This window comes from Acanthopagrus latus, chromosome 23 (assembly GCF_904848185.1).
Source record: "Acanthopagrus latus isolate v.2019 chromosome 23, fAcaLat1.1, whole genome shotgun sequence".
NCBI lineage: Eukaryota > Metazoa > Chordata > Actinopteri > Spariformes > Sparidae > Acanthopagrus > Acanthopagrus latus.
Genome location: NC_051061.1, coordinates 852,066 through 877,457, shown reverse-complemented (window position 1 = coordinate 877,457; position 25,392 = coordinate 852,066). Strand labels below are relative to the sequence as shown.

Here is a 25,392-nt window from a genome sequence, read left to right as displayed (position 1 = left end):
CTTCTGTGCACTGTCAGGAACCAGAAAGAGACTACTGCAGGTGGTCTACATGTGGTAATTGATATAGTGCTGGATGACAGTAAATCACAGTGATATAATAGGTCAAAATGATGGACAACCCTCAGACTTTTTCTTCATTGTTCAAATAAACTCCGTCAAGGACCGAAAATATTTGGATCACGTGTCCTCTGGGCTATATACGTGTGAAAATACCACAGTACAGACACACAGACGATGAAATCCTTTCATGTTGCTTAACAGAAATGTAACATGCAAGCATCTTTATCAGGAATGCTGAATGTAATTCTTTGTTCTTCCCTCCAGGAGCCACTACAGGCCAGTCAGGCCTCAGCAGCAGCGGTACTTACTATCCTGTCACCAACCAGTTCACCATGGGGGGTGCTGCCATCTCAATGGCCTCACCCATGGTCATCCCCAGCAACACCATGCATTACGGCAGTTAAGACGAAGACCTCGCAAAGACCTCTTCGTCCTCCCCGCCCCTGCATGACAAGAGATCCCTGACCCCTCCCAGTGGAGCCCCTCAGTCCACAGCCGACCCTTCATTCCTGACTGACCCGCCAACCGCAGCCAAAACCAATATACCAAAACCAGTGCTGTGCTGGCACTTCCTCCCCTTGTTGGTCACCTCGTTCTACTCTGTTCAGGTCATCACTATATGAACGGTTGAACGCTCTTATATCCGTCCAGACTCTTGTCTTAACAGACAAAACCTCCTGTTCCTCTCCTTGGATCCATTGGGATTGTAAAACGTGCACAGCCGAGATGCACTGCAGTTATCATCTATCCCCTTCCTCCATCAACATGTATCTCAATCCCTCCTCCGTTTCCTTTTTTTAATGTGTCATGATGATATTTCTTCAACCCTTCTGTTCTGAGAATCCACTTGTTGCCAGATACCAGCATCAGTCTATTCCTACAGTTCTCTACACTTCGCTACCAGACCCACACCGTGTCTTTTCATCAGTGCAGTTGGACACTTTTATCATCAACACTCATCCTCGGGCTGCCATCTTGGCCTTTCATATCAAATCCAATCTTCAAGGCCCCTCTGCACTTCTCTCAAGAGACCGACTCAAGCCAGAAAAAAAACAGTTGCTTCAAATCACAAGAACAACATAGTTTCCCTGCTTACCGCTCGTACGTCTACTAGTTTTAGGCAGAAGCAAATATATCGCAAAACTGAAGCGGTCCAGGCACCCTGAGGATTGTGTGGAGATATGCTTTTTGTGACTTGGACAAACTGACTCACTCCTCATCCAATGTGTAGTTCTACTTTAGCAGTGGTGTTGAAGCTTTGGGAGAATGGCTCGCTGGTCACCTTCTTTGCTGAGAGATGAAATAAATAGCAGCGTCATCATCTGTGTGTCTGTTGTAGATTGTAGGTCACAGTCCTCTTTGCTAATACTTCAGCATACACTTGGGCTACATCACATCAAATTATTGTTGGCTTCACGGTGACTTATGGGGTTGTATAAAGGGACACTTCTGATATTGATACAGTATTCTTTTGCTGCATGACTTGATATATTTGAGTACTTTGGGGGAGATTAGACTGTAAACAGTACTGATACATGGACTTGCAATGTTATGGTCAACGTGTTAGCAAAACTTGCATTATCTTTCACACTGAGCACTATTCTGACTAGCCGACAAATCAAACCAGAAAGTTAATACAACAAAACTAAATGGAGGAGCCAAAAGAAGCCAAAACCGCTCCACATAATCACAGTGAGTGGCACCTTTCACGCTACACACAGTTACTTGATCATTCGTCATTACAAAAATATTGGTTGGTGCAGCTTAAACATACTTGTACCTCTTACTTGTCTGTGATGTGGTTAGCCTAGCATAGCGCAACGGCAAGAGACAGCAAAAACAGCTTTATGACTTGTATCTGAACTTCAAATGAACACCTCCCAAAAACTCCAAAGCTGCCTTTCTTCACCTTATATTATTTAATTGATATGTAAAAACAAGATATTTTTGGCCAGGTATGGTATCTTTGGTAATAACAGCTGGATGCATTGTCTACGCAAAGCATCGCAAAGTCCTGTCCTCAGAGCGGGGTTGCCAGGTTAGAGCACTGTCCAAAGTAAGCAAAAAGCCAGGTGACTCTTTGAACCTCTTACAACCAGTCAAAATGAGTTATTGGGAGGTGTATTTTGTTGTGGCTAACCTTTCATCATGCCACCAATCATAGCACAGAGATACATCTTTAGACTAGCTATCTCTAACCGGTCTATTTATCCAACTGCTGATTGCAAATGTTTGATTGCAAATGAGCAAATTTACTGAAATGTGGAACTTTAGAGCAGCCAAAGGTTCTAAATCTGGAATTTTCTCTCATTTCACCAAAGTCACACTACCTGTCCTACAGTCATGACTACAGGAAAGCATGTTTCTAGCTGTTCTGAAGGGCAACATCTGTTGGCGACTTTCAGTGTCTCCGCACAAGCATTCATGGATTTGTCTGTGGTTGTATAGTAAAGCTGGATCTGTGCTGGTGCCAGTACTATTAATGATAATGAGTAAAAAAAAAAAAAAACCTTCATATTCTTACAAACACGGAAAATATACACAAACACAGATTTCGTGCCCCTAGTGTTTTTTTTGAAACAAGAAGATATGTACATAATGCAGGCAGGGTGTTTCACAGTTGGATTACTGTCCGAAATTGCATGAGTGCACTGAAATAGTTGACTTCACTGGGAATTTAATCATTCCACATCAATAAATAGATCTGATATTGGTTCCCATCTAACAACATGTGCACCATTACTGTTGCATCATGTATCACCCGTCCAAAATGTCAGTTGGACTCAAACAAAACTGTAAATAATTTTAAAAAGGAGAGCCTGATGGAGAAGTTCAGACCCTGCTTTCATACCTTTGCACAGTCACAATATTGCAGTCTTGAGTTGGCATGTTTGTCAGATTTGTCGACAGAACTGAGATCAGGCCTTTAGTGTTAGGTAATCCCATGAGATGCTGGTCTGTTGTGGATTTGTAGATGATTTTTTTTTTTTGTTGTATACTCAACACAGAAGGTGACTCATGGAACCATCTGCCAAAGACCTGTCTTTGTTAGAGCTAGTTCTGTAAACCTGAAACAGGCCTTCTGCTGCTCGCATCACCTGTTCTCTCTACTTAGTACCCAGTCTTTAGCTGAGAGGATATTGCAGCAGCTCCTCCCTAGCCAGCCAGTCATTTGCTGTGCCAGATTGCTCCAGCACAGTTGAAGGAGGAATATTGAGAACGTACCAGCAAGGACCAATGACCCGGGTGGCAGCCAGCTGGCTTTGGGAATAAGAAAAGCTGTGCTGGATTGGCAGCATCCTAGTTTACATCCTCACTTCCTTCCTTCCATCGCTTCTCCTCCCAACCTCCTTTGAGACTGACAGACTGTCGGAAAGAGACATTAATGTGGAGGTGTGGGAGACTGGGCCACCTCCCTCCTCATCTGTCCACTATGTATGACCGCCAACATATCATGCCCCTGCACACCTCGATGCCCTTGTTCCCTTTTATCAGTCAAGGAGAGAAAGACTGACACATGTATGCATTGCTTCCAGTGTCACAACTATTGGACTGTGTTCATTTGGAATTTATGAGTTAGCAATTTAAGAGAAAAAAAAAAGTCTCTTTGTAGGATTAACCCTTTTGTTGTCTTTATTTTGTCTTTTCTTTTCTTTCACAAAAAACAATGAAAAAAAGGGCAAATTAAATGTGGGGGAGTTGTTCCAAAACCATCCTGGAATCATGTGTTGTAGTACTTTAATCTGTTGCCTCTACTCTGTCAAAAAGATGGTGCACACACAAGATGTTAACCATGTGATAGCTAGTTTATAGCCGTCATGTCCCTTTTGTCATGGAGCCATTCATCTTTATAGTTAAATAATGGCCTCCACTTGGAGTGTATGAGGAAGACTGTGTCATTTTCTGTAATTTTTTGTGTGTTGACCAACCAGTAATTACACCTTTCTCACTGTCCCACATTGAGTGTGTCCTGAAGCCCAAGATGACATCTTCAAATGTCGTGTTTTGTCCATGACTGAAAGATACCCAGTTTACTGACACAGAGAAACTAGGAGACAGAAAATGACATTTAAAAAGCTGGAATCAGACCATTTTGTCCATGTTATACTAAAATAATTAATGAAACTCCCACTCTCCTGCAGCCACACATCGACCACGCTCAGCTCCAAAGAAACCCATTAACAGGTCATCAAAATATGTTTAAATGAATTTGATATTTGACAACTTACAGATTTATCATTGCAACACTAGTTTTTCCAAAATTTAAGCTTGGAATTCTTCAGGCTTCATTCATAGCCCTAACGTTGTGCACATAAGTATGTCAGTGGAGTCATGTCCTTCTGAAGCTTAGAGAGTTAAGTCAGTTTCTTCAGATATGGCTGAGCCAGCAGCTCAAACTCCTAAAATTACAAGCCATTAACACTGCAGCAATGAGTGAAAACTGGTAATGTCCAATAGGACCACTGATGACAAGGTTTGAAATAGGTTGTCGGGCTTTTCTATTTTGGTCCAAATGAGCATAAAGAAACAGTTCATCCAAACAGTAAGATTCAGTCTTTGTCTCCTCACCACCATTGTTGCTGGATAGTCAGGTGAAGCTTCATAATCATAAAATGGCTCCATACAGCTTATCCTGTGTAATCAGAGTTGTCAGATGTATGATAATTATTGTATATGTCCAGTAATCAATAATGCCAAAATGTACATTGATTGCATTTTGAGATGCTTCTGTTAATAGTTGGTTTTAGTCTACAATGTCTCTTTTTAATTCATTTCCTTACATGAAGATGGAAAAATGTGGACGGTATGTCACATGTGACCTCTTTCTAGATGATCATTATTTAAAGCACGTTCTCTCTCCTGCGGCTCAACACTCATTCTAAGCAACTTGGAGATGGAGTTATTAACCTTAACTATGTACTCTGTGAAATAACACTTTTGTTTTCTGGTGGTCATGACTATTGTACAATGTCTTCTCCCCCAGATATGCTTATTTTAAGCCTCTGGTATGATGATGAAGCCTGGAGAACCCAAATCCCTTGGAAAAGAGGTTATATACACCCTGAATGTGTGCATGAGCTCAATTCAGACAGGATGCACACTAACACTTCTAGTTTACATTTACATCTTGGGCATTTAGCAGACGGTTTTGTCCAAAGCGACTTAAAATAAGTACGTTTGTCACAAGAAAGAAACCATGACATATCACCGTTGATAAAATAAGGAAGAAAACATAGGAACAATTTTCAAGCCCTCATCTGAGCGTTGTAGCTGCTATTTATCACTTACCACTTCTAGCAGCTTTAGTGATTTCATGTTAAAGAGGGTGTAAATAACATCTTTTGAGATCACTTTGTGATCTTGGGGCTTCTGGGGACTTTGATTACAGCAGACTAGCTATATGGAGACATTTGATGTTTTTTTGGGTTGTTTTTTCTGTTTTAAATCAAGTCCCTACTTACCTCAGTTGTTTAGGAGAATGCTGCGAGGTGTCAGGACAGGGAACCGACCCTGAGGACACTCTTTAACAAACGAAGGCGTAGCAGTGAGACAGGTTCTGCTTGATTCCTTGGGTCTGCAGTCATACTACAGCTGTGTGGGTATGTACTCACAGGCACAGCGCTGCTTTGACCTAAATGCTGATCATAGCATGGCAGCAAGGACAACGCAAAAAGGCACATTGCTGATATTCAGGTGTTCATATAAATATATATCCATCCAGTGGCAATCAAAGGGTTTCAGTCTCGGCTGCGGTTCACCAGCAGATATTTAAAAAATGTACCGGTGGAGTCTAGAATCTGACAGAAGTGGGAGTATAATAGAGCTGTAGATGAGAGAAATTAAGAATCAGTGCCTGTGGTGAGGGTCTTTGATGCACCTGGCTTTATTTTGTGCCATAGCAGGGAGCAGGGGTCTGTTTGAAAAAGGAGGCTCAACAAACTTCAGTCTAAGCATTTGAGCTGACTCAGCCTGTTGAGGAAACTCAAGGTTTTTTGGTTCCAGACCTGGATCTGGTCTGTCCAGCTTTAGCAAAGTGCAAGGGTGGAGAAAGAGAAAAAGCAGAGTTCTGATACTGTGATTCACCATGGCAACAGGTAAAGTCCACATAGGATTGGAAAAAGTACGTTAACACTGTTCTTCAAACTACCAGCATGAGTCATGTTGATGGTACAGTGTGGTCTAACAGGCTGAATGGTGTCTCTGTCTCTTCTTTCTGCTCTTTGTAACCTCAGTGAGAGGGGAGGATCACAGTGTTACATACATGTTCACTTTAACATACACGTTTATTTCAACATACACGTTTACTTCAACATACATGTTTACTTCAACATACATGTTTACTTCAACATACACTATATTACCAAAAGTATTCGCTCACCCATTCAAATGATCAGAATCAGGTGTTCTAATCACTTGGCCTGGCCCCAGGTGTATAAATTCAAGCACTCAGGCATGCAGACTGTGAAACAAGACATTTGTGAAAGAATGGGCCGCTCTCAGGAGCTCAGTGAATTCCAGCGTGGAACTGTCATAGGATGCCACTTGTGCAACAAATCCAGTCGTGAAATTTCCTCGCTCCTAAATATTCCACAGTCAACTGTCAGCTCTATTATAACAAAATGGAAGCGTTTGGGAACAACAGCAACTCAGCCACGAAGTGGTAGGCCACGTAAAGTGACGGAGAGGGGTCAGCGGATGCTGAAGCGCATAGTGCAAAGAGGTCGCCGACTTTCTGCACAGTCAATTGCTAGAGAGCTACAAACTTCATGTGACCTTCAGATTAGCCCAAGTACAGTACGCAGAGAGCTTCATGGAATGGGTTTCCATGGCCGAGCAGCTGCAGCCAAGCCACACATCACCAAGTGCAATGCAAGGCGTCGGATGCAATGGTGTAAAGCACGCCGTCACTGGCCTCTAGAGCAGTGGAGACGCGTTCTCTGGAGTGATGAATCACGCTTTTCCATCTGGCAATCTGATGGACGAGTCTGGGTTTGGAGGTTGCCAGGAGAACGGTACATTTCAGATTGCATTGTGCCAACTGTGAAATTTGGTGGAGGAGGAATTATGGTATGGGGTTGTTTTTCAGGAGCTGGGCTTGGCCCCTTAGTTCCAGTGAAAGGAACATTGAATGCTTCAGGATACCAAAACATTTTGGACAATTCCATGCTCCCAACCTTGTGGGAACAGTTTGGAGCGGGCCCCTTCCTCTTCCAACATGACTGTGCACCAGTGCACAAAGCAAGGTCCATAAAGACGTGGATGACAGAGTCTGGTGTGGATGACATGTTTACTTCAACATACATGTTTACTTCAACATACAAGTTTTCAACACATCACATTGTTCTGATGTCATGAGTTTAGTTTGTACATTACATTACACCTTGGGCCTCATTTATAAAGCTTGCACACAAAAAGACTTACAGAGACTCCGAACAAGCCTACGTACATTTTTGGAGGCAAGAGGAATTAGCGACACAGTTGATTTCAGTCAATCCAGACACGTCCATGTAAAATATAGATCCACCACATAAACATTTAAAGCAGCAGTGTTGTTTGGTTTTGTAGTGAAAGATGATTATTCAATAAAAAAGTTTTTCAGTTGTAAAGGAGTCAAGCCAACTCAAAACTCCCACCAATATTTCATCATCACCATCACATTCTGCCTCACAGCGCAGTGGAGAGGGCAGGACTGTTTGGTGGCTTAAAAAAGGTCACGAGTCAGAAGCTGTGTTTCAGAGATTCTGACTGGCAGAAATATCGGGATGGACGCTGACCATTGAAGCTGAAGATGCTAAAGATGATCCGTCAAGCTGTCACATACTAGTAACTGCCATTGACAGGTGAATGAAACATGGACAGTATTTATTTCAGTCCAGCACTAACACTGTAACAAAAACTGATGTGAGAGCAGCAGATTCAGTGTGCTTTCGCTCTCATGCTCCAAATATAATAGGTGAGTGATCACTTGTACAAGGAGCTGTATATGTAGGAGCCAGCTCCTTAAACCCACAGAGAGCTAACTTTCAAAATCATTGTACTCATATCAAGGCCCAGGTGAACTCCTCAAAGCTTAAGACTTGATCCAGATAACCACTGCCAACATTTAAAGGGTAACTCCGCTAATATTACACATTGCTGCGTTTAAAGGTGTTGGGGAGTTCTGCTGCATGTGTGAATAAAGTAGCAGAAAGCCTTCTGTGGCCCCAGAGGAATCCGCATGTCATCCAATAAAGTGCCTCCAGCGATGCCACTCATTTGCTAAGTTGCATTGTGGGTGACTCTATTTAAATAGAGGACATTCAGTTTTGCTAAAATTGCCTACTGGAAATGTTCTTTCAAATACCTGAAAACGAATACAGTAGGTCTAACAGTGAAAACCCATGAAACAAAATGATACTGTGGAAGATTCAATTGACCAGCAGTACTTACTGAGTTGTGTGTAATTGAGGAGTTTTATACTATATCACATAAAGGATAAAATAGATCAAATCTAATTAAACCACCAAAGCTTTTGCAAAGCAGATTATCACTTTCCATGCATGTAGATGTGAAAAGAAATATACAACACTGGCACACATTGCACACGGAGCCAGGAGCCCGTGTGCACTGCCACGTCCTGCAAAATTACGACCATCAGGGTGAAATGCGAAGTTTTTTGGGGGTCCCAGGGTGACGTCACTGGTGTCACTTTATAAGATGACCTGCAGCTTCCTCTGGAGCCACTGTTGGCTTTATGCTACTTTTTCACATGCAGCAGTGCTCCCCAGCACCTGTAAACACACTACACAAATTGGTGGAGTTTTCATCCAGACCCATTAAAGCTGTCCTCTGCCTGCTGTAGGACTGGTAAGTACTAACATTTTTCCTCAGGACATCGGATCAATGCTTACCCAAATGATTAACCAGACACGTCCATGTTAGACCTCAGACCAATAGAGACAAGTCAAACTAAGGTCTCCAGTCAACAAAGTCAACACTGCACTTCTGTTTGTTGGTTTGTCAGCAGAATTACACAAAAACCTCTGACAAACTTTCCACAAGTCTAATTTGCAAACTAAAATTAAATAGAAAGTTGCCCTATGCTACATAAGAGAAACAAAAGTAAACATTTATGGTGGAGTGTTGATGAGTTCAGAAGTTTCTCAGTTTGTGGACAGAATCCACTATTTAGTCTGTTGGTACAGCAGCAGATACTTCTGTATCTGTTGTCAGATGGCAGCAGGGTGAACAGACTGTGTCTGGGTGGATATTGTCTTTTAATATCTTTGGACTCTGTGCAGACATCTCACTTCACTGATGTCACTGATGTTCTGGTGGTTTTAATCACCACTGTCCTGGGCCGCGATGAACCATGTCAGTTTGTGATGTTTCCAGTCAGGAAGACTATATTCTGGAGCCAGATTCTGATCATCCTAAGTTTCTGAAGGAAGCGAGCTGTTTCTGTGGGTTTTTTTTTTAGCATAATATGTTCTCTGTGATAACTGGATTAGGTGGATCAGGCTTGAAATGTGAGGTGTCTAGAAATTAAAAATCATTTAAGCTTTAAACTTTAAGTCATTTAACTCTGTAATTTGGAATATTCAAGGATTTTGCCAGGTCAAAAACTCAACACTTGAAATAGTCACTCTCAAATCTTGAATCAGTTCTCAAGACTCAACCCTGTGTTTGAGATTAATGCTGTCAGAGATAAAACAAAAAGCACCAAACAAGTCTCCCTCCAGAGTCCTCCCACTGCTTGATCAGGCTGTGTCAGAGAATGCAGCTGTAGCCCTCGGCCATGCAGTAGCTGTCTCAGGAGTTATTTTTTTCTCTCACAGTGGGAGGGCTCTGCTCTGACTCAGATGTATAGCAAGATGCTCATGAGGTCAATTGAGTCAGCAAAGCCTGCTCTTGTGTTGCTGTGGATAAACGAGAACAAGGTGTTGAAAGCTTCGACCTTATTAATCCATAATTACCAAAAGGCCTTGACCTGACTTGGTCAGTGATGAAAAATCAAAAACTGCAGCCAATCAGCTTCAGTGAAAATCCAAGATGATGGTTCTGAATGTCTCCATTGAGATTCGGGTCACATGTCTGCAGTGACTGCTGTTCGACAGGTCCACGTCAACACAGACAGTCAAAAAAGTTGAAAACCAGGTCAATTTTTTTTTTTTTTTTTTAAAGTATTTTTTTGGCTTTATTGATAGTACAGCTGAAGAGTGTGACAGGAAACAGGGTGAGAGAGGGGGAGTGACAAGCAGCAAGGGACCCAGGCCGGGAGTCAAACCCTGGTCTGCTGCAGAGCCTCATCACATGGGTCGCGCGCTACCGACCGAGCTAAGCAGCGCCCGTCACAGATCAATTCTGATAGTCCATACCAAGTCACGTAACGCCAAACCTCAAGCCAACTGAGAAAAGTCTTTAGTTAATCAAGACGTTAATCAAAAAGTTCATGTAAGTCTCAAAGTCAGAAAAGTCTGGTTCACACCAGTAAGTAGAGACGAGTCAAAATCAAGTCAATGTATCACATCAAAAGTGAGTTGAGACATTCTTAGATTTTGACGTTAGATTTTAGATTTTGAAGCCCCAAGCCCTTGTGGCCAAGTCCAAGTTAAATAATCGTCCTCTAGGTGTTGGTTTTCAAGTCTTTCAGGTCTGAGCGAGTCGTTATCGATAACTGACTGTAATTATTCTGCAGTGTGCACAAAGGAGTACGATGATACGTTTATTAACAAAAATCCCCAAACAGCATCACAGTAGGAAATAAATAGTTCTGCAGACAACCCAATAAATCAGAAAAGCAATTTCAAGTAAATTAACTCATATTGTATCTTAAAGTTAAAAGGTTGAGCTCTTCATGGTTATTATGCTGGTGTGGTGCATCAGCAGGAGTCCCTTTCCCATCTTCAAACACATTCATAACCCCACACTAATATCTGTAATGGCTTCCCCTCCACATTTGTGACGGAAGCGAGCTGCTTCATGGGAGTAAATTTGACATTGTGCATCATTTTCTGAAAGCTGTAGATGCTAGAAGAGAGCAACAAAACATTACTCATTAACACCCTGTACTAGCTCAGAAAATAGAAGCCTCTCCAGCTACCGTCATTATGAGCAACAAGTCTCGCCATCAGTTAACTAACTAACTAACTTAACTAATTGGAACTAATTATGGATGACATTTGAACGAGAGACATGTATCTAAATTCAAAAATCCTGAAAAAATTCACTTTTCGATTCAAAATTTTCACTATGGTACCACTAGGGGGAGCTTATGTATAATCAGGGGTGCGCAATTTGGCAAACTTTGTCATCTCTCTCTTGGATGTGTGGCTTTTGTCAGCTGGATGTAACTTCTGCCTCTGAGCTGAAGAACTCATCTGTTGTCTAGCTGATGCCTTGTAACAAGTAATGACTGGTAGAATCAAGGTTTCATTTAGTTCAGAAATGCTCTCTTCTTATGATTCTTACTGTCCTCTGTTCTGAATTTGGGTTAGGGTTATATAATCCTTGATGATGGGGGGGAATAACAGTGCTGAGGAAGCCATGCCAGACCCTAAGATGCACCACATCCTGAAACATCACAGTAGAAATGTACAATTATTGCAGTGAAGAAAGTGCTACAGTCACAGTAGAACCACCTCAGGATGAATCTCTCTCTCTCTCTCTCTCTCTCTCTCACACACACGCACGCACGCACGCACGCACGCACGCACGCACGCACGCACGCACGCACGCACGCACACACACACACACACACACACACACACACACACACACACACACACACACACACAGAGCTATCCCAGCACTTCTTCAGAGGACCAATGATTAACGCTGCCTCCTGTCTAACAGACGCTTCCTTCACATCGTTCTCTCTCTACCAACACTCATCCTCCCTCCTATTGGTCAGTGGGGCTGGGTGGCCAGTGTAATGTGAGCTGGGGGGGCTGTTGGAGCTGGAGTCGGTGACTGGACTGCTATCTGGAAGAAGTACATCTGAGAGAAAAGAGAAAAAATATGTCGAATCAGTCAAAGCTAAATATGTGAGACTGACTTGAGGCTAATATACATAGCTCACTAACCTTACAGCCGATAGCCAGCAGCGTGTGCAAAACTACTATCGTTGCAACTGTAGCCACAGCCATCACCTTGGTGTCGTCACGGACAACGGGCCAGAAGGTGAGCACCAGGACTGAACCGGAGATCAGCATGGCAATCAGGATTAGTGTCCAGCGCAACCACTCCAATGGAATGATCCACAAAACCTGATGATGAGTGGGTAACCTGTCAGTTACTGATGTCAAAGGGTCTTACCATGTTTGCTTAATAAACTCGTTTCATCGAGCCTGATGTGAAAACTGTAAACCAAACTCTGGTGCACACTAAACAACCTCATAGAGACACCCGGAAATGAGGTCTGAGTCAGCTTCCAAGAGGACTGTGGTGTGGTTCGTTTGTAGTATGATGACTTTGGCATGGATTAAAAGATGTGCTACTGTTAATCCATCTGCTGACTGGGCAAAATGTGACCTCTCGGGTCTGTATGAGCAATTTATAGTCTAATGTACAGTCTGTGTAAGATCCTTTGCTCACCACAGTTACGCATACAGTACACACATCACTACATGAGTCCACTCGCTCTGTGGATTTGATACCAGATAGCTGCCATTCACTCTGTCTTGATCTGTCAATTCTCTGACTTCTTAGTCTTTCACGGTTCCACTGGTACTTTACCGGTGATGTCCTTAATATGCTGAGTCTAGATCACGTTTGATATTCTCTCCCTTTCTCCAGATTAGGATGTTCTTGTAAAAACGTACTTAGTTCATTTGATCTTCTCCCTCCCTTTACTGTTTTTACTTCAAATATATTTGTCCCTGTAGTGAGTTTGTGATAATTTGGTAAAGATTTCTCTGTCAAACTTTAAAATAATCTCCCCCTCACTGCAATAGACACAACAGCTAACTGACTGGCTATTAACTATAAATCACTCTACACATGTAGAGTAGGCTGATGATGAATCAGGACAGAGATTCAGGTGAAGTGTTGATGATGTCAATTTTGAAAATAAATGTTGGATATGCATAATTAAAGGTGTCAAGCTGTTATTCTTCAAATGTTACCCAAATGATTTTTCTTGTAAGTTTGATATGTGTAATATCTATTACAATAAAGATGACATTTTATTCATTGATGCATTATTTTGAAATGCATTCCGGAAACTCCAGTACAGATGTAGTGCAGGTTGAGGATGTTTGGGTTGTATTTTACCTTATATTAGCATTTCTTATCATGAGTTGTTTTATTCACACTTGTTGAATGACAAGTTGGTTCTATAAAGCCTAAACCTTGGCTATTCCCTTATTATACAAAAGTTTTTTTCTAACTGACGTCCATGAATAGACCTCAGGGGAGGCAGATGGACTCACCGAGGTGGGGATATAGATGAAGAGGGAGTAGCCGTAGACACAAACAGTCTCCAGGAAGGAATAGCCTCCAATCTGCCTCTCAGCCCCTTGCCGCCAAGTCAGGAATCCCCATAAACCAATGGGCACCAGCCAGGCATACAAGAAGATGACAACTGCAGCTATTGTCACTGTTAAAGACCAGAACAACGTAACAAAAAGTGTGAGTGAAGTAAAACTGAGACAAACCAAGTTGTTTATCAAAGCACTGACCTCTGTGGAACTGTGGCCTGTAGTGGAACGAAGGGTTTCCCATCTGACTGAGGAAGACAGACAAGTTTCCACTGATGGCAACTGAGAAAACCAGTGTGACACAGATCCAGAATGGACCTACAGACACACAAACACACACACAGTTTTAACTAACCATTGAACAAGTGACAATAACATCCACAAACTCCCTTTGGATCATGTTGTTTAAAGAGAGACTTTTTAGGCCTTCAAGTAAATTTGCCAAATGTATACATCTGTTTGTCCTAGTGGTGGATATCTGATCACACACAGTGGTCACTCAGATGCAGGTTAATCCCAGGTGTGGACTGATGTGTAAAGCCGTCCACTTGCGAGTCAGAAAGGCCGAACTAACAGACTAATCAACAGCTTCCTTCCACAAGCTGTTAGATAGCTGAACTGCTGATCTAAAGCATGTGCACTGATGCACTTCATGAGCCTTAGTCATAGTTTTAGTTTTAATTATAGTCATATATGTTGTGTGTTTATTTTGTTTGTGTTATTGATCCTGGAGAAACATAATTTCATTTTAAGGGGGCCAAGCCCGAGGGGCCGAGGGCACGTGTATGCAAGCAGGCGTGTTTCCTAGGACCAGCGGTGCTAGGAACCCTATTGTAATTGTAACATTTTTTTTCTCCCGCTAAAAGTGGTGCTGCAGGCTAAAACGTGCAAGGGAGGGTGGTGCAATTTGGAGGGTTGGTCCAGACACCTGTACATACCCCAGACACAAAAAACTACATATATCCGCCTGCAGGGGGCACCATAACCTAATCCAGCACGTTTTTGCCTATAACTCCCACACCGTATGTCGCACATTCAAAAATCTTATATCCCCAGATTACCTGAATGGAACTGAATCACTTTGCTCCGGCCATGCCCACTTCTGCCTCGAAAGGTTTTTTTTTTTCTTTTTTTTCCGCAAAATCGCAAACTAAATGCTATTAACACCAAATTTGAGATCATTGGTTGCCATGAGACTGGGAAGGGATGAGCTGAATTTGGTAAATTTTGGCCACTAGGGGGCGCTAAAAATATGAGAAGTTTATATCTCTTGAACGGCTACACCGATTTTTACGAAATGTGGTCGGCATGATGTAGGGCCAGTCCCGAGGCCATATCTTGAAGGTGGTCATGACTGGTCAATGCAGGCATGGCTTACTACAAGATAAACAACAAACATTAATTTCAGCCAAACTGTTATGCTGAGAGCTTTGAAATGTATGTGGTACATATAGAATAGGACACAGTTCTTCCATACCTAAAATTGGACATGTACTCCACTAAGTGGTGCTATAATGGATGCAATCGCGTTTTTGCCTGTAACTTCCACATTCTAAAGAACACAAAGAACACACCCACTTCTGCTGCACATTTCATTCGCTGAATCGCCACATATGCAAAACCTACTTTTTTGAACTCCTCCTACAATTTAAGCGCCATCTGACTGAAACTTTGCACATACAATCTCCAGATGTGCCTGATGAAAAGTTGTCAAAAGATTTTTGCCACTCCAAAAAATCTGCTAGTTATAACCAAACAATCTTTTTTGCTAGCAAAAAAACACACATTTCCATCAAACTAAATACTTTCAACATCAAACGTCAACCAAAGTCAATTGTTCCTGAAGTCATCCAGAGGCTCTCTGCCAAATTTGGTGAGAATTGGTCTACAGGTGGTACTATAACGGATGTAAATGCGTTTTTCCCTTTAACGAGCATTTTAAAGAGCACATTCATAAACATCATATTCATGTATTTCCCGAAGAGAGCTAAGTTTTCTGACATAGGCCCCGCCCACTTCTGCTGCACTTTTCCTTTGTTAAGTCACCACACACTAATCAACATAAATGCATTTTTCTTTGTCACTCTCATTTTTTTGTTGCAATAATAGAAATGTAATGAAACAGTACTGATGTGGGGTCACTCCTGAGGCCAGCCATGCCTGCTTGCAGTTCTAGTTGTTGTATTACTTTTGTTGGTACAGCTAAATGACAATAAAACTTAACCGTAAAAATCATAATTGGAACTGGTGTCATTCATCAAATAATCATAAGAGAACCTTGCCGATGGTCTTGTCTGCTTGTGTAGATGATATAAAAGTTAAATAGTTAAATGAGACTGCAGCATTAAAGGACTACCACTTACATTTTATTCTGCAAACATGGCATTGTAAAATTATTATTGAATGAACCTTTTCAAACTGACCTTCAGCACAAAATTCTTTAACTGTAACATTGTCTCTATTCTTACAGTCTCACTACAGCCTAAACCCTGGAAAAATTGGATGATTGAAAAAATATCTTCAAGTAAAATTAATTGACAAAGAAGTCTAAATAATGAAGAATTAGTCAGAGACAGCGTTTCACTAAGTTTACAAAGTCTCTCCTAACTCAACAACTCACTAAATTGAGACATGTTTTAAGGGTGTCTGGGGACTTTCTCCATGGGGGCAGAGAAGTTGCCTGTATTGATTACCGTTAACTGTTGATGAGGGTTCTCTGTCATCAAGGTGATGGTAATTCTAGGTGCTGTTTCGTAGGCAATTGACCACTGGACTTGTTGTAGTTTCTTGAAGACGTTTCACCTCTCATCCAAGAGGAGAGGTGAAATGGCTTCTAGAAACTGGAACAAGTGCAGTTGCCTACGAGTCTGGCACAGCACCTAGAATTACAATTTACTGTAATTGTAAAAATGTGACGTGCCAGAGCGGCTGAGAATTTCACAACTGGTGCATCCCTTTATTTCATATTAAGTATCCCAGGGTGAGGGGACATTTTACACGATGATGATGTAGAAAGAGAACATGTCTATGAACTGGAGTCATGAAGAGTGCTGTAAACACTGAGGTTTCTGCAGGATATGTTTTGTGTCATATCCTACCTCAAACATGCTCCTACCCAGGCTCTGCCCCTCACTCAAACCATAAAGAGTATTTCCAACATGTGTGAACAATTTCCCTATCTGATTCTCTGGATATTGTCCAGAATTCTCATGTGACATTACCTACACTGACAGTGGGCTGTACATACTTAAAAAACTGCAGCAATATCTGGATGACTCCCCTTAATCTCTGCTGCAAAATGACTCTATTCACTCCCTTTTATTCACTCTGACAGAGAATGGCTAATTCATTCATTCATTCATTTATTCATTTGTTCATTCACTCAGTCCATTCAGTCCAACTTTCAAATCACATTAAATGTGCACACATAGATAAAAATGAAAGAGAGAAATACATACAACCATTTATCTCGTCTTACCATATAGGTCTGGGTTACTCCTAAGGTGGTGTTTGATAAAATTTCTTCCAGGTAATGGCATCACTGACCCCTTCACTCTGTCCAATACCTGCATCACACCATGGCGTGTCCGGCAAAAGAGCATGTTAAAACATGTAGATTTTGTAAATAATAGAAACACTCTCAGTTGAATTACAGCTGTGGCTGTATAAAGAGTGTCTCATACCTGCACTGTGTCCACATTGAAGAAAGACTGATAGTACTCAAAGGTCCAGAAGCCACCACCTGCTTTCTGTCCTCCTAACAGCTGGAAGTACAGACATCGGTCAGCTGCTGTCTACTCAAAACAGGTTGACCTGTGTCATGGTGACATATGGCAGAACAGACACTTTTACACACCTCAGAGCTCTCCTCCTGACCCCCCTCATCCTCGGAGAGGTCTAGTTTCACCTCCTCTCCTCCTCCTTCTCCTGTTACTGTGGTAGTGGCGTTTGTGGCAGACATGCTGAGAGTGGAGGCCCCCGGGTCTACAGCCAGCAGCTCTGCTGCTTCCTCAAACTCTGCAAACAAACATCAATGAATATAGAGTCAGCACCAGTAGTGGGGCACACACATAACAACCAGTTCTACTCCAGGAACATGTACTGTGAACATAGCTCAACTGAAGCCCAGTGTATGTTTTCCATGTCAGCATAATTTAACGTTGTTATCACAAGGAGCGTGTGCGTGTGTGTATATGTTCTCTGTGTAGACATTAAATACCTCAAATGTTTGTGTGACTGCACTATGCCAATCTATTACATGTTTGGAACGCCTTTTGCAAGCTAACTGCAGAATAGTATAAACAGAACTAGTACGCGCCCGTGGTGTCGGCAGCTGTCTCTGTGTATGTCCGCACAGCAGGATAATCCAGGCCTAACCCTAACCTACTTCACTGAGCGATACTGTACAGCTCTATCACAAAGCTGGTGAACTTCAGGTTTATTGATTCAGCTACAAGCATGTTCATGGTGTGCAGTCAGCATCGTCAGACCATGACTGACATACCTCATATGAAATGTAGGGATAAACCAATGGTGAAAATCTGATGATTAATTTGCTCTGTAGCCAACGCCAATGTACAGGTGGTTACCAATTCCCCTTTTGTGCCAGGAAAACAAAGAATTCTTTCTTATTAAAAATGGTTTAAAGTCATTCAGCTCGTCATTACACCATCTTAAAAACAGCACAGATTCATCTTACAAATCTATGATATAACCTTCTTTCAAAGTTATAAAGACAATACTTTTTGGCCAGCTTTATAACGACCCCTTCTCTATTGAAACAGCCTAGCAAAATGATTACAGGGATGTTACAAGCCAGCAGCTCATTGATGTGCCGGCACAAAATTCAACATCAGCCACTGCCTGATCCTTAACTGCTGACAGTCAGCAGCAGTCAACAAGAGCTGAAACTAATTATTTTCATAGGTTTTAATCTGTTGACTATTTCCTGGATTGATGAAACATTACATAGAATGTGTTGAAAATGTGTATGTTGGAGTAAACGTGTATGTTGAAGTAAACATGTATGTAACGCTGTGATCCTCACCTCTCACTGAAATTAAATAGAGCAGCAACAAGAGACAGAGACACTATTCACCCTATTACACCACACTGTACCATCAGAGCTGTTATTATAAGGTGAAATAGTGACATAATGTTGCTTTAAACAATTAGACATTTGAAAAAAATGTCATGTAATAATGGAAATTTCCACTCATTGTGTCTTAAAGCCATAGATGTCAACCTCAAATGTCTTCTTTTGTTCACAACACAAAGATTTTCAGCTTACTGTCACAGAGGAGAAAAACAGAAAATATTTACCTTTTAGAAGCTGAAATCAGACAATTGTAACTTTTTTCTTGTAAATTACTCAAATCGCAGACTCATTTAATAGTTGATAACTAATATATATAATATATATATATAAGGTTGTCACATATTTTAAGTTTATCTTGGCCATACTGTAATTTCAATAATATCTGGATTAGTTGTGGACCCAACCCCAGTGCCCAAACCTAACCAAACCCAATCAGAAGCATGACTTTAGGGTTCTGGAACAAACATTTTATAATGTAACCTTGTCGTAAAGTAGCCATATTATTTGCTTTTTCAAGTAACATGATTTTCATGTAGTGATGAGTTGCAGTGGTAAACTGGGAGTGTCTTTAAAACTCTGGGTCGGCTATTAAGAAAAAACTTACTGCGCTGATGACATATGTTGTCAGAACATCTGAGCAAAAATCAAACAATGAGTAAGAATAAAGTTTAAAAAAGAAATCACATTTCTCGAATTCAAAAGGTTGCTCTCTAGCTGTCAACTTATCAAATACATACAATTCATAACTGTTTTTAAAGACACATCACCTGTGCCACTAGAGGTCACTGTATCTCATTCCCCTGATTTTATGTTTCCTGGCTCCTCTGCTTTAAACTGCTGGTGATTGGGCTCTGGAGCCTCTTTGACACTGTATCACCTCAACACAGCAGTATGCACTTCAGAGCATTATGACTAAAGTCAGAGATGGCGGCACACACAAGATGTGGTTTATTATTATATGTCCTGTGCAATCTTATTATTACTGTTATTATTACCAAGACTGGTGCAATACCTATTTATTACATTTTTTCATTATTATTGTACTTTTTACCTGCTTAATTGATTTATACTTGTGCGTCTGAGTCATCTGTTATTTTGCTGTGTACTGGTGTTTTGTATGACCAGAGGAGCTGCACTGAAATGTTGTTGTACTCTGTGCAATAACAATAAAGACATTATTTCCTGTTCCATTCTATTCTATTCTACTGGAACAAGTACAACTCGGGTGTCATAGAACTTGTTCTCTGTAAAATAGTCTGTCTATTTAAATGATTGATTATCAAAAGAACAATAGATAACTTGTTTATCAGAAGGATTTTTCTTTTCATGATCCATCGTTTCGGTCTACATCGCTCATCGTGTATAACATTATATCCAGAGAGAGCAGGAGAGTCTCCTGTCACTGAACAAGTCACACATTTTCAGTCAGTCACATGTCACACTGACACACAGAGCAGAGGCATAAAGCTGAAATACTCGATCCTTACCTTGGAACTGTAGATCATTTGGACTGGCCATTGCTTCAGTGGACAAACACCAACCTCATGCAACACCTGAGAAGATTATCACTGAGGTCAGACACGTCTACTGATCCCTGTAGTCATCAGACTGTCCGTGTATCCAGCAGCAAGCCGACACACCATATATACAGTAACATTCACAAACACGCACGTAGTTCTCGAAGTGATCAAGGTGAGTCAGAACTATGGGCTCTGACTGTGGATGGTGACCGGGTTAAAACCCACCTGCCGTCTGCAGGACGTCCCTGACGATGATGGCGTGACAGTGGCCACAGAGCTGCGACAGCTACTAGCTAAGCTAAATGCACAGCAGTGCTCTCGTTTCTCATTTGTTTGAAGACGTGAAGGTAGCTAACGCAAACGTATGAGAGCACGGCTTGTTTAGCATTAATAAACTGACAGAAAACGAGAACTCACTGCCAACGCCTGTTTTTCATAGCTGACAAGACATCTGGCACCAGTCGAGTGGCATGTCTTCCGGTACACGTCACCACGTAAACAAAGCTATCACGTGGACCATAATCTTTTTTTTTTTTTTTTTTTTTTTTAAAGGTGGCTATTTGATTAAAATAAAACTCGTATGTGAGTCATTTACAATACGCCACACATTTGACGCATTTCTACTTCACATCAAAATTCCATGGTAAACATGGATTTTCATGTTCAAGTGACAGCAAGCGGAACCTTTGCGAGGTACCGTTTTCTGACGGAAGATTAAAAGCGATTCACCCTTTGGGCGCCATTTTGGCTCCATGTGAGCTGTCTTGTCCGACAAGCAGGATGTTTCTTCAGCGTGAAGGTGACCGTAGCAGTAGATGAAATCTGTTAAAATGGCTTCGTTGAGTGTAGTAAGAAGGATGTTCTGTGCGGCGGCAGACACAGCAGCAGCAGCAGCAGCAGCTCCGGCTCCCGCCACAGGCAGCCGGTGGGAAAGACTGAAGAACAGTAAAGCTGGTGAGACACCGAGCACACGACTCATTCAGGTCAGCTAGTTAGTGTAACAGTTACCGCAGCGACCGCACTAGCTCGGTTTGACACATGTAGGTAAACTTTGGTTATCATCCTGCCAAGCTCACTTCAGTTCATTGATAATATGGTTTTTGTAGAAGGGAAACATGATGAGAGACATGTTTTCACTTTTTGCCGAAATACCTACTCCTGTAAAGACACCTGTACCCACTTGATGCTGCATTCAATTACAAGTTGGAAATCTTTAATTCCGTTTCAGTATAAACAATACTTTGAATGGCGGATGCAAAAATGCAAAGGCATTTGTCAGTGATGTCTGGCCTCAGTGTGTTTTTTTTTCATAGGTGCAGTTGACTTTAGTAGAAAGACACCTTTTCACCTCGATGAGATGCAGCATCACGTTTTAATGTCATGAGATCTTGTCACAGACCTGGTGATTATGTCGGCGAACTACGTGGCTCTTATTTCCGACTTGGACTTGGCTGACTATCCCATTGCACTCATCAATATCGGAGTTTTTTTGTTTTTTTTTTCGAGTTCTGTCCCCATGATACCGCATGTGAATTATGGGCGTAACTTCCAGTGCAGCCAGTCACTTGAGATGATTCGTTTTAATGGTGTAATCTGTTTGAGCAGACCTTTGCTTTGAAACTAGTGAGTAGTTCTAAATGTTTAAGAAGGACTTTTTGATTTATGATTAGCCAAATCCACCCCCCCTGTGAATTGGCATTAAATATAATATGCTGTTTGCTTCCTTGTAAAAAGTGTCAGTTTGTGGCAGTATGTCTGCACCAGCCTGTTTGCTTCTGTGTCTGTCACTGATTTCACCATTTACACTCAATTTATGAAAGAAGACAACCTTTTAATGTAAAATGTTTTAATGAAAATTTGGCAAATGTTTTTGTAAAAAAATAAAACAAAAACATGCAAAGTGTGAACTTGGCAACTTAGTGCTGTCCAATTGTGATCGGATCACTAAGAATGATGTTAATATCAAGTCTGATCAGTGTCCTGTCTTGTGTCTGCAGGTGTGTGGTTTCGCAGCCTGTCTACTGACTACAAAGAGGCTTGTCGGGAGATATTTGTTGGTGCATGGGAGCGGCCAGTCAAAGCCTCTGCATATTTGAGCCTGCTGGGTGGAGCCTGGGTCTGTTTCTACACCAAACCTGATCAGTCATCCTTTGAAGCCGCCCTGCTCGAGCGTTCTGGCCAGCTAGGCCTGCTGTCTCCGTGGATCCGCAATGCCACCTCCGACGTCCATGTGCAGAGCCTAGTGAAGCTTCGGAATGAGGGCCGGCTCCGGCATATCAGCCTGGGTCTTCTGTCTCTGGTTTACCGCGCAGACTACAATCCAGACGTCACACTGTATGAAGCACAGTGCTCCAACCTGTCAGTACCCTGGAGTGAGCTCCCTGAACGGATGCTAGACGTGGGCTTCATTGGACACTGGTGGATCCTGGACTCAAAGATGAAGGACTATGATGTGAACGAGGACGAGTTCAAGCACCTACCAGCCCACATGCAAGCAACATCCCCACCCAGTGTTCAGGAGGTGGAAAGGAGTGAGAGGTTGCATAAAGAGTCGTGGTTAACTCTGACCATGGAGGACGAGAAGAAGGAAACAGATCTTGTGGACAAAAAGCAGGAGAGTGTCAGCGAAGACAGTCCAGTGGAAGCAGTGCAACAGGAACAGACTCAAGCATGAGGGCTGTGTGAAGCAGAATGCCAGGCAAACACACGCTGAATACAAAACTGTACCAGGGAAGTCTCATTTGTCGTGCTCCAGTGGATTCGACAGACCACTTTTAACGTACATTTCTCAGCTCAGACCTGTCTAAACTGTTTACTCCCCCCACAAACCACCAAGGAATCGGCAAACAGTCTTTGTCTCGTCAAACTATAAGCAGTCATTCAAAATGGGTTCTGTTTTAATTTATTCCCACATGCTTTTTCTTTCATAGAAAATATTGCACATCATTTATACCATCAACCACAGGTCAAAAAAATTGGTTATGTCTACATGTCTCCCTGTTGGTTTATCTCACCATTGGTTTGCTGACTGTTGGTTTGAGGCCTCAAGTTTTGGATTATGGTTGGTCACCTGGAGCCAGAATTTTCCCCAGACTAAATCTAAATGGTGTTCTGAAAAATCTGAGTGCAGATATATGCATTTTTAGATATAAACACCAGATTTCTCTGAACACCTATGTACAAAAATGTGACAATATCAGTTATCTCATCAATAATGGCAATTTAATTCTCTAAAATATCCCCTGGGACCATTATCATGACATCATATTATACAACTATATGTGACTTTATTATCATATATAGTTTAGATGGTAAATGTCACTTTGATGGTGAAAGGTCACAAGACAAAAGGGCTGGGAACCTCTGGTTTAGTAACTCATCATAAAGTGTGTTCTTTTATTTTGAAAAGTACCTGGTCACACTAGCTGTCTGATAAATTTAGTAGTGTGGCACCCACAGCAATGTCCTTTTAGAATGAAGTGGAGTTGAACAGAAGAATAAAGAAATATATACGATGGAAATACTGGAATAAAGTACTGGAACAAATGTACTGCAGTAGTAATGTGATATTCATATCCTGGACTCACCTTTTTACATTTGAGTGAATCTTACACGTGTAGTTCAGTCCAACAAACATCAGAGACGTACGCTACTGCTGCCTTGACTGCCTGATGGTTGCTCTAGGTACACTATGTCACCTAGTCTCATTGTAGATTCAGAGATCGATCATTTAGTTCTACAGATCCCTGTGAGGGAGTATCACTGTGACACAGACCCCTTGGACATTAAAAGCATAATGGGGTCAAAGGTGACTGATGTCACTTCTGACTTGCTGGTGGGGCTATCAGGTGTCTCCTGGAGGAAGTTACAGGTCAGGGGTCAGCCTGTGGTCTTCAACAGTGGAAAAAAAGTTAGCTGTTAATGGATTTCTGTTCAGTCAGTGCACCATTTAGCGGTGTCTTTGTATTTAGCCACCAGATGGCGCACTAGTGCAAAAATAATTGAACTGGATGTAGCTTAACAACCACAATTTCCCATCCCATAGGATGGGTTGAGGGTTCAGTCTGGATTTATGTATTTATTTATATTTGCAACCACATAATAATAATTCATAAACTGTATTCATACAGCACTTTTTTTTTTAACAAAGCTACACAGTGTCTAAAAGGAAATCAAACCAGTAAAAGCTAATAAAGCACATGAGACTAAAATGAAGAAGAACAATAGAAATTATAGCTGCTGCGCAGCGATGGGTTGGGTTCGGGCTATTTTTAGCAAATTTAGGCAATTCTGAGCAACAAACAGGAGAAAAGGAAGGCAAGACAATTGACAACAATGTTAATTTTGGAACTCACAACTTCTCGGACCAAAGACTGTTATCTATCACGCTGAGCTAATTGGCAAGTGGGAAATACAACAGTGGCTTCACAATTTGAGTAAGCCATTCACTGTTGTGCAGGCAGATTTGAAACCACTGTAAAAAAAATTCAGTTATCAAGACAAAAATCTGAAAATACACATATTGCAGCATGGAGATGTTGGTAATTTGTTTTATTCACGAGAGCAAAATTCAAAATGTTCTCAAAAATTCAGTTTTTTAGGTAAAATTCTGATATTTGTCAAACATCATCTACCATGACTCTAAAAAATGAGCTTCAGTTTTGTTGTGATGAGTGATATCGGCCTGTAACTTCCGCATCTAAAAGGTGATTTATCTTTTCTTAAGCAGGACTGATATGAGAGATGTATTTTGGTCACGATGGAAGGAACCGCTGTCTAAAGCATATTTAAGAGAATTTAAAAGCAATGGCCCAACGATATTCCACAATTCCATCAACAACTCTGGAGGCAGCCCTTCAAGGCCAGGTGACTTCCCTTTTTGCATTGAGCTCAATGCCTCTTTAAGTTCTAAAAGAGAGTGGCATTTCAAGGCATTCTGCATCATTGTCAGTCAGTGATGGCACTTTAAGTTCTGACAAATACAATTTAAGGGCAGCCAAGTCAGGAGCAAGATCCGCTGTATAGAGATGAGCATAAAATTCTGCAAAAGTATTGTTTATTTCACCTTGGTCACAGGTGACGGGTCCAGATGATGTTTGGATTGAACTAATAGTGGAAAAGGATTCATTTTATCAAATCTGATAATACATAAATTGCATCTTGACAGCATGAAAATGTTGGTGATTTGTTTTTAACTCTAAGTGTTTTGCTTCATAAGAGGAAATCTGATGTTTAAAAATGCCACGCTTACATT

At 41.5% G+C, this 25,392-nt stretch overlaps 3 protein-coding genes across 7 annotated transcripts in view; 2 read left to right on the top strand and 1 right to left on the bottom strand.

The window, feature by feature from the left end:
* The window catches only part of carm1 (coactivator-associated arginine methyltransferase 1), a 32,317-nt gene extending 28,303 nt beyond the window's left edge, over nt 1-4,014 (top strand). For both annotated transcript variants that reach the window (XM_037088291.1, XM_037088292.1), the window contains exon 16: nt 325-4,014. In XM_037088291.1, coding sequence (XP_036944186.1) covers nt 325-464 — 140 coding nt within the window. In that variant the 3' untranslated portion in view covers nt 465-4,014. The remainder of the gene's footprint in view (nt 1-324) is intronic.
* Nucleotides 4,015-10,752: 6,738 nt separating this feature from the next.
* yipf2 (Yip1 domain family, member 2) lies at nt 10,753-21,002 on the bottom strand. 4 transcript variants are annotated; one of them, XM_037088810.1, is made up of 9 exons: nt 20,868-21,002; nt 20,106-20,171; nt 17,377-17,537; nt 17,204-17,284; nt 16,999-17,086; nt 13,722-13,838; nt 13,473-13,639; nt 12,126-12,308; nt 10,753-12,039 (listed from the first exon to the last, which is right to left on the bottom strand). In XM_037088810.1, exons 2-9 carry the CDS (start codon nt 20,134-20,136, stop codon nt 11,950-11,952), a joined length of 918 nt encoding a protein of 305 aa, XP_036944705.1. In that variant the 5' UTR covers nt 20,137-20,171; nt 20,868-21,002; the 3' UTR covers nt 10,753-11,949. The 4 variants fall into 4 exon arrangements, with proteins under 4 accessions (XP_036944705.1, XP_036944703.1, XP_036944702.1 ...); XM_037088808.1 differs by lacking the exon at nt 20,868-21,002 and adding an exon at nt 20,290-20,638; XM_037088807.1 differs by lacking the exon at nt 20,868-21,002 and adding an exon at nt 20,364-20,638.
* timm29 (translocase of inner mitochondrial membrane 29) lies at nt 20,868-23,688 on the top strand. The gene is made up of 2 exons (XM_037088811.1): nt 20,868-21,092; nt 22,136-23,688. Exons 1-2 carry the CDS (start codon nt 20,954-20,956, stop codon nt 22,810-22,812), a joined length of 816 nt encoding a protein of 271 aa, XP_036944706.1. The 5' UTR covers nt 20,868-20,953; the 3' UTR covers nt 22,813-23,688.
* Nucleotides 23,689-25,392: the final 1,704 nt, after the last annotated feature.

Excerpts from the sequence above, each read along its gene's own strand:
- timm29 (XM_037088811.1), top strand. The coding sequence starts at position 20,954 with ATGAAATCTGTTAAAATGGCTTCGTTGAGTGTAGTAAGAAGGATGTTC. Across the intron at positions 21,093-22,135 it reads ACTGAAGAACAGTAAAGCTG|GTGTGTGGTTTCGCAGCCTG; the intron begins GTGAGACACCGA and ends TTGTGTCTGCAG.
- yipf2 (XM_037088810.1), bottom strand. The coding sequence starts at position 20,136 with ATGGCCAGTCCAAATGATCTACAGTTCCAAG. Across the intron at positions 17,538-20,105 it reads AAATGATCTACAGTTCCAAG|AGTTTGAGGAAGCAGCAGAG; the intron begins GTAAGGATCGAG and ends GTTTGTTTGCAG. Across the intron at positions 12,309-13,472 it reads TCATCTATATCCCCACCTCG|GTTTTGTGGATCATTCCATT; the intron begins GTGAGTCCATCT and ends ACTCATCATCAG.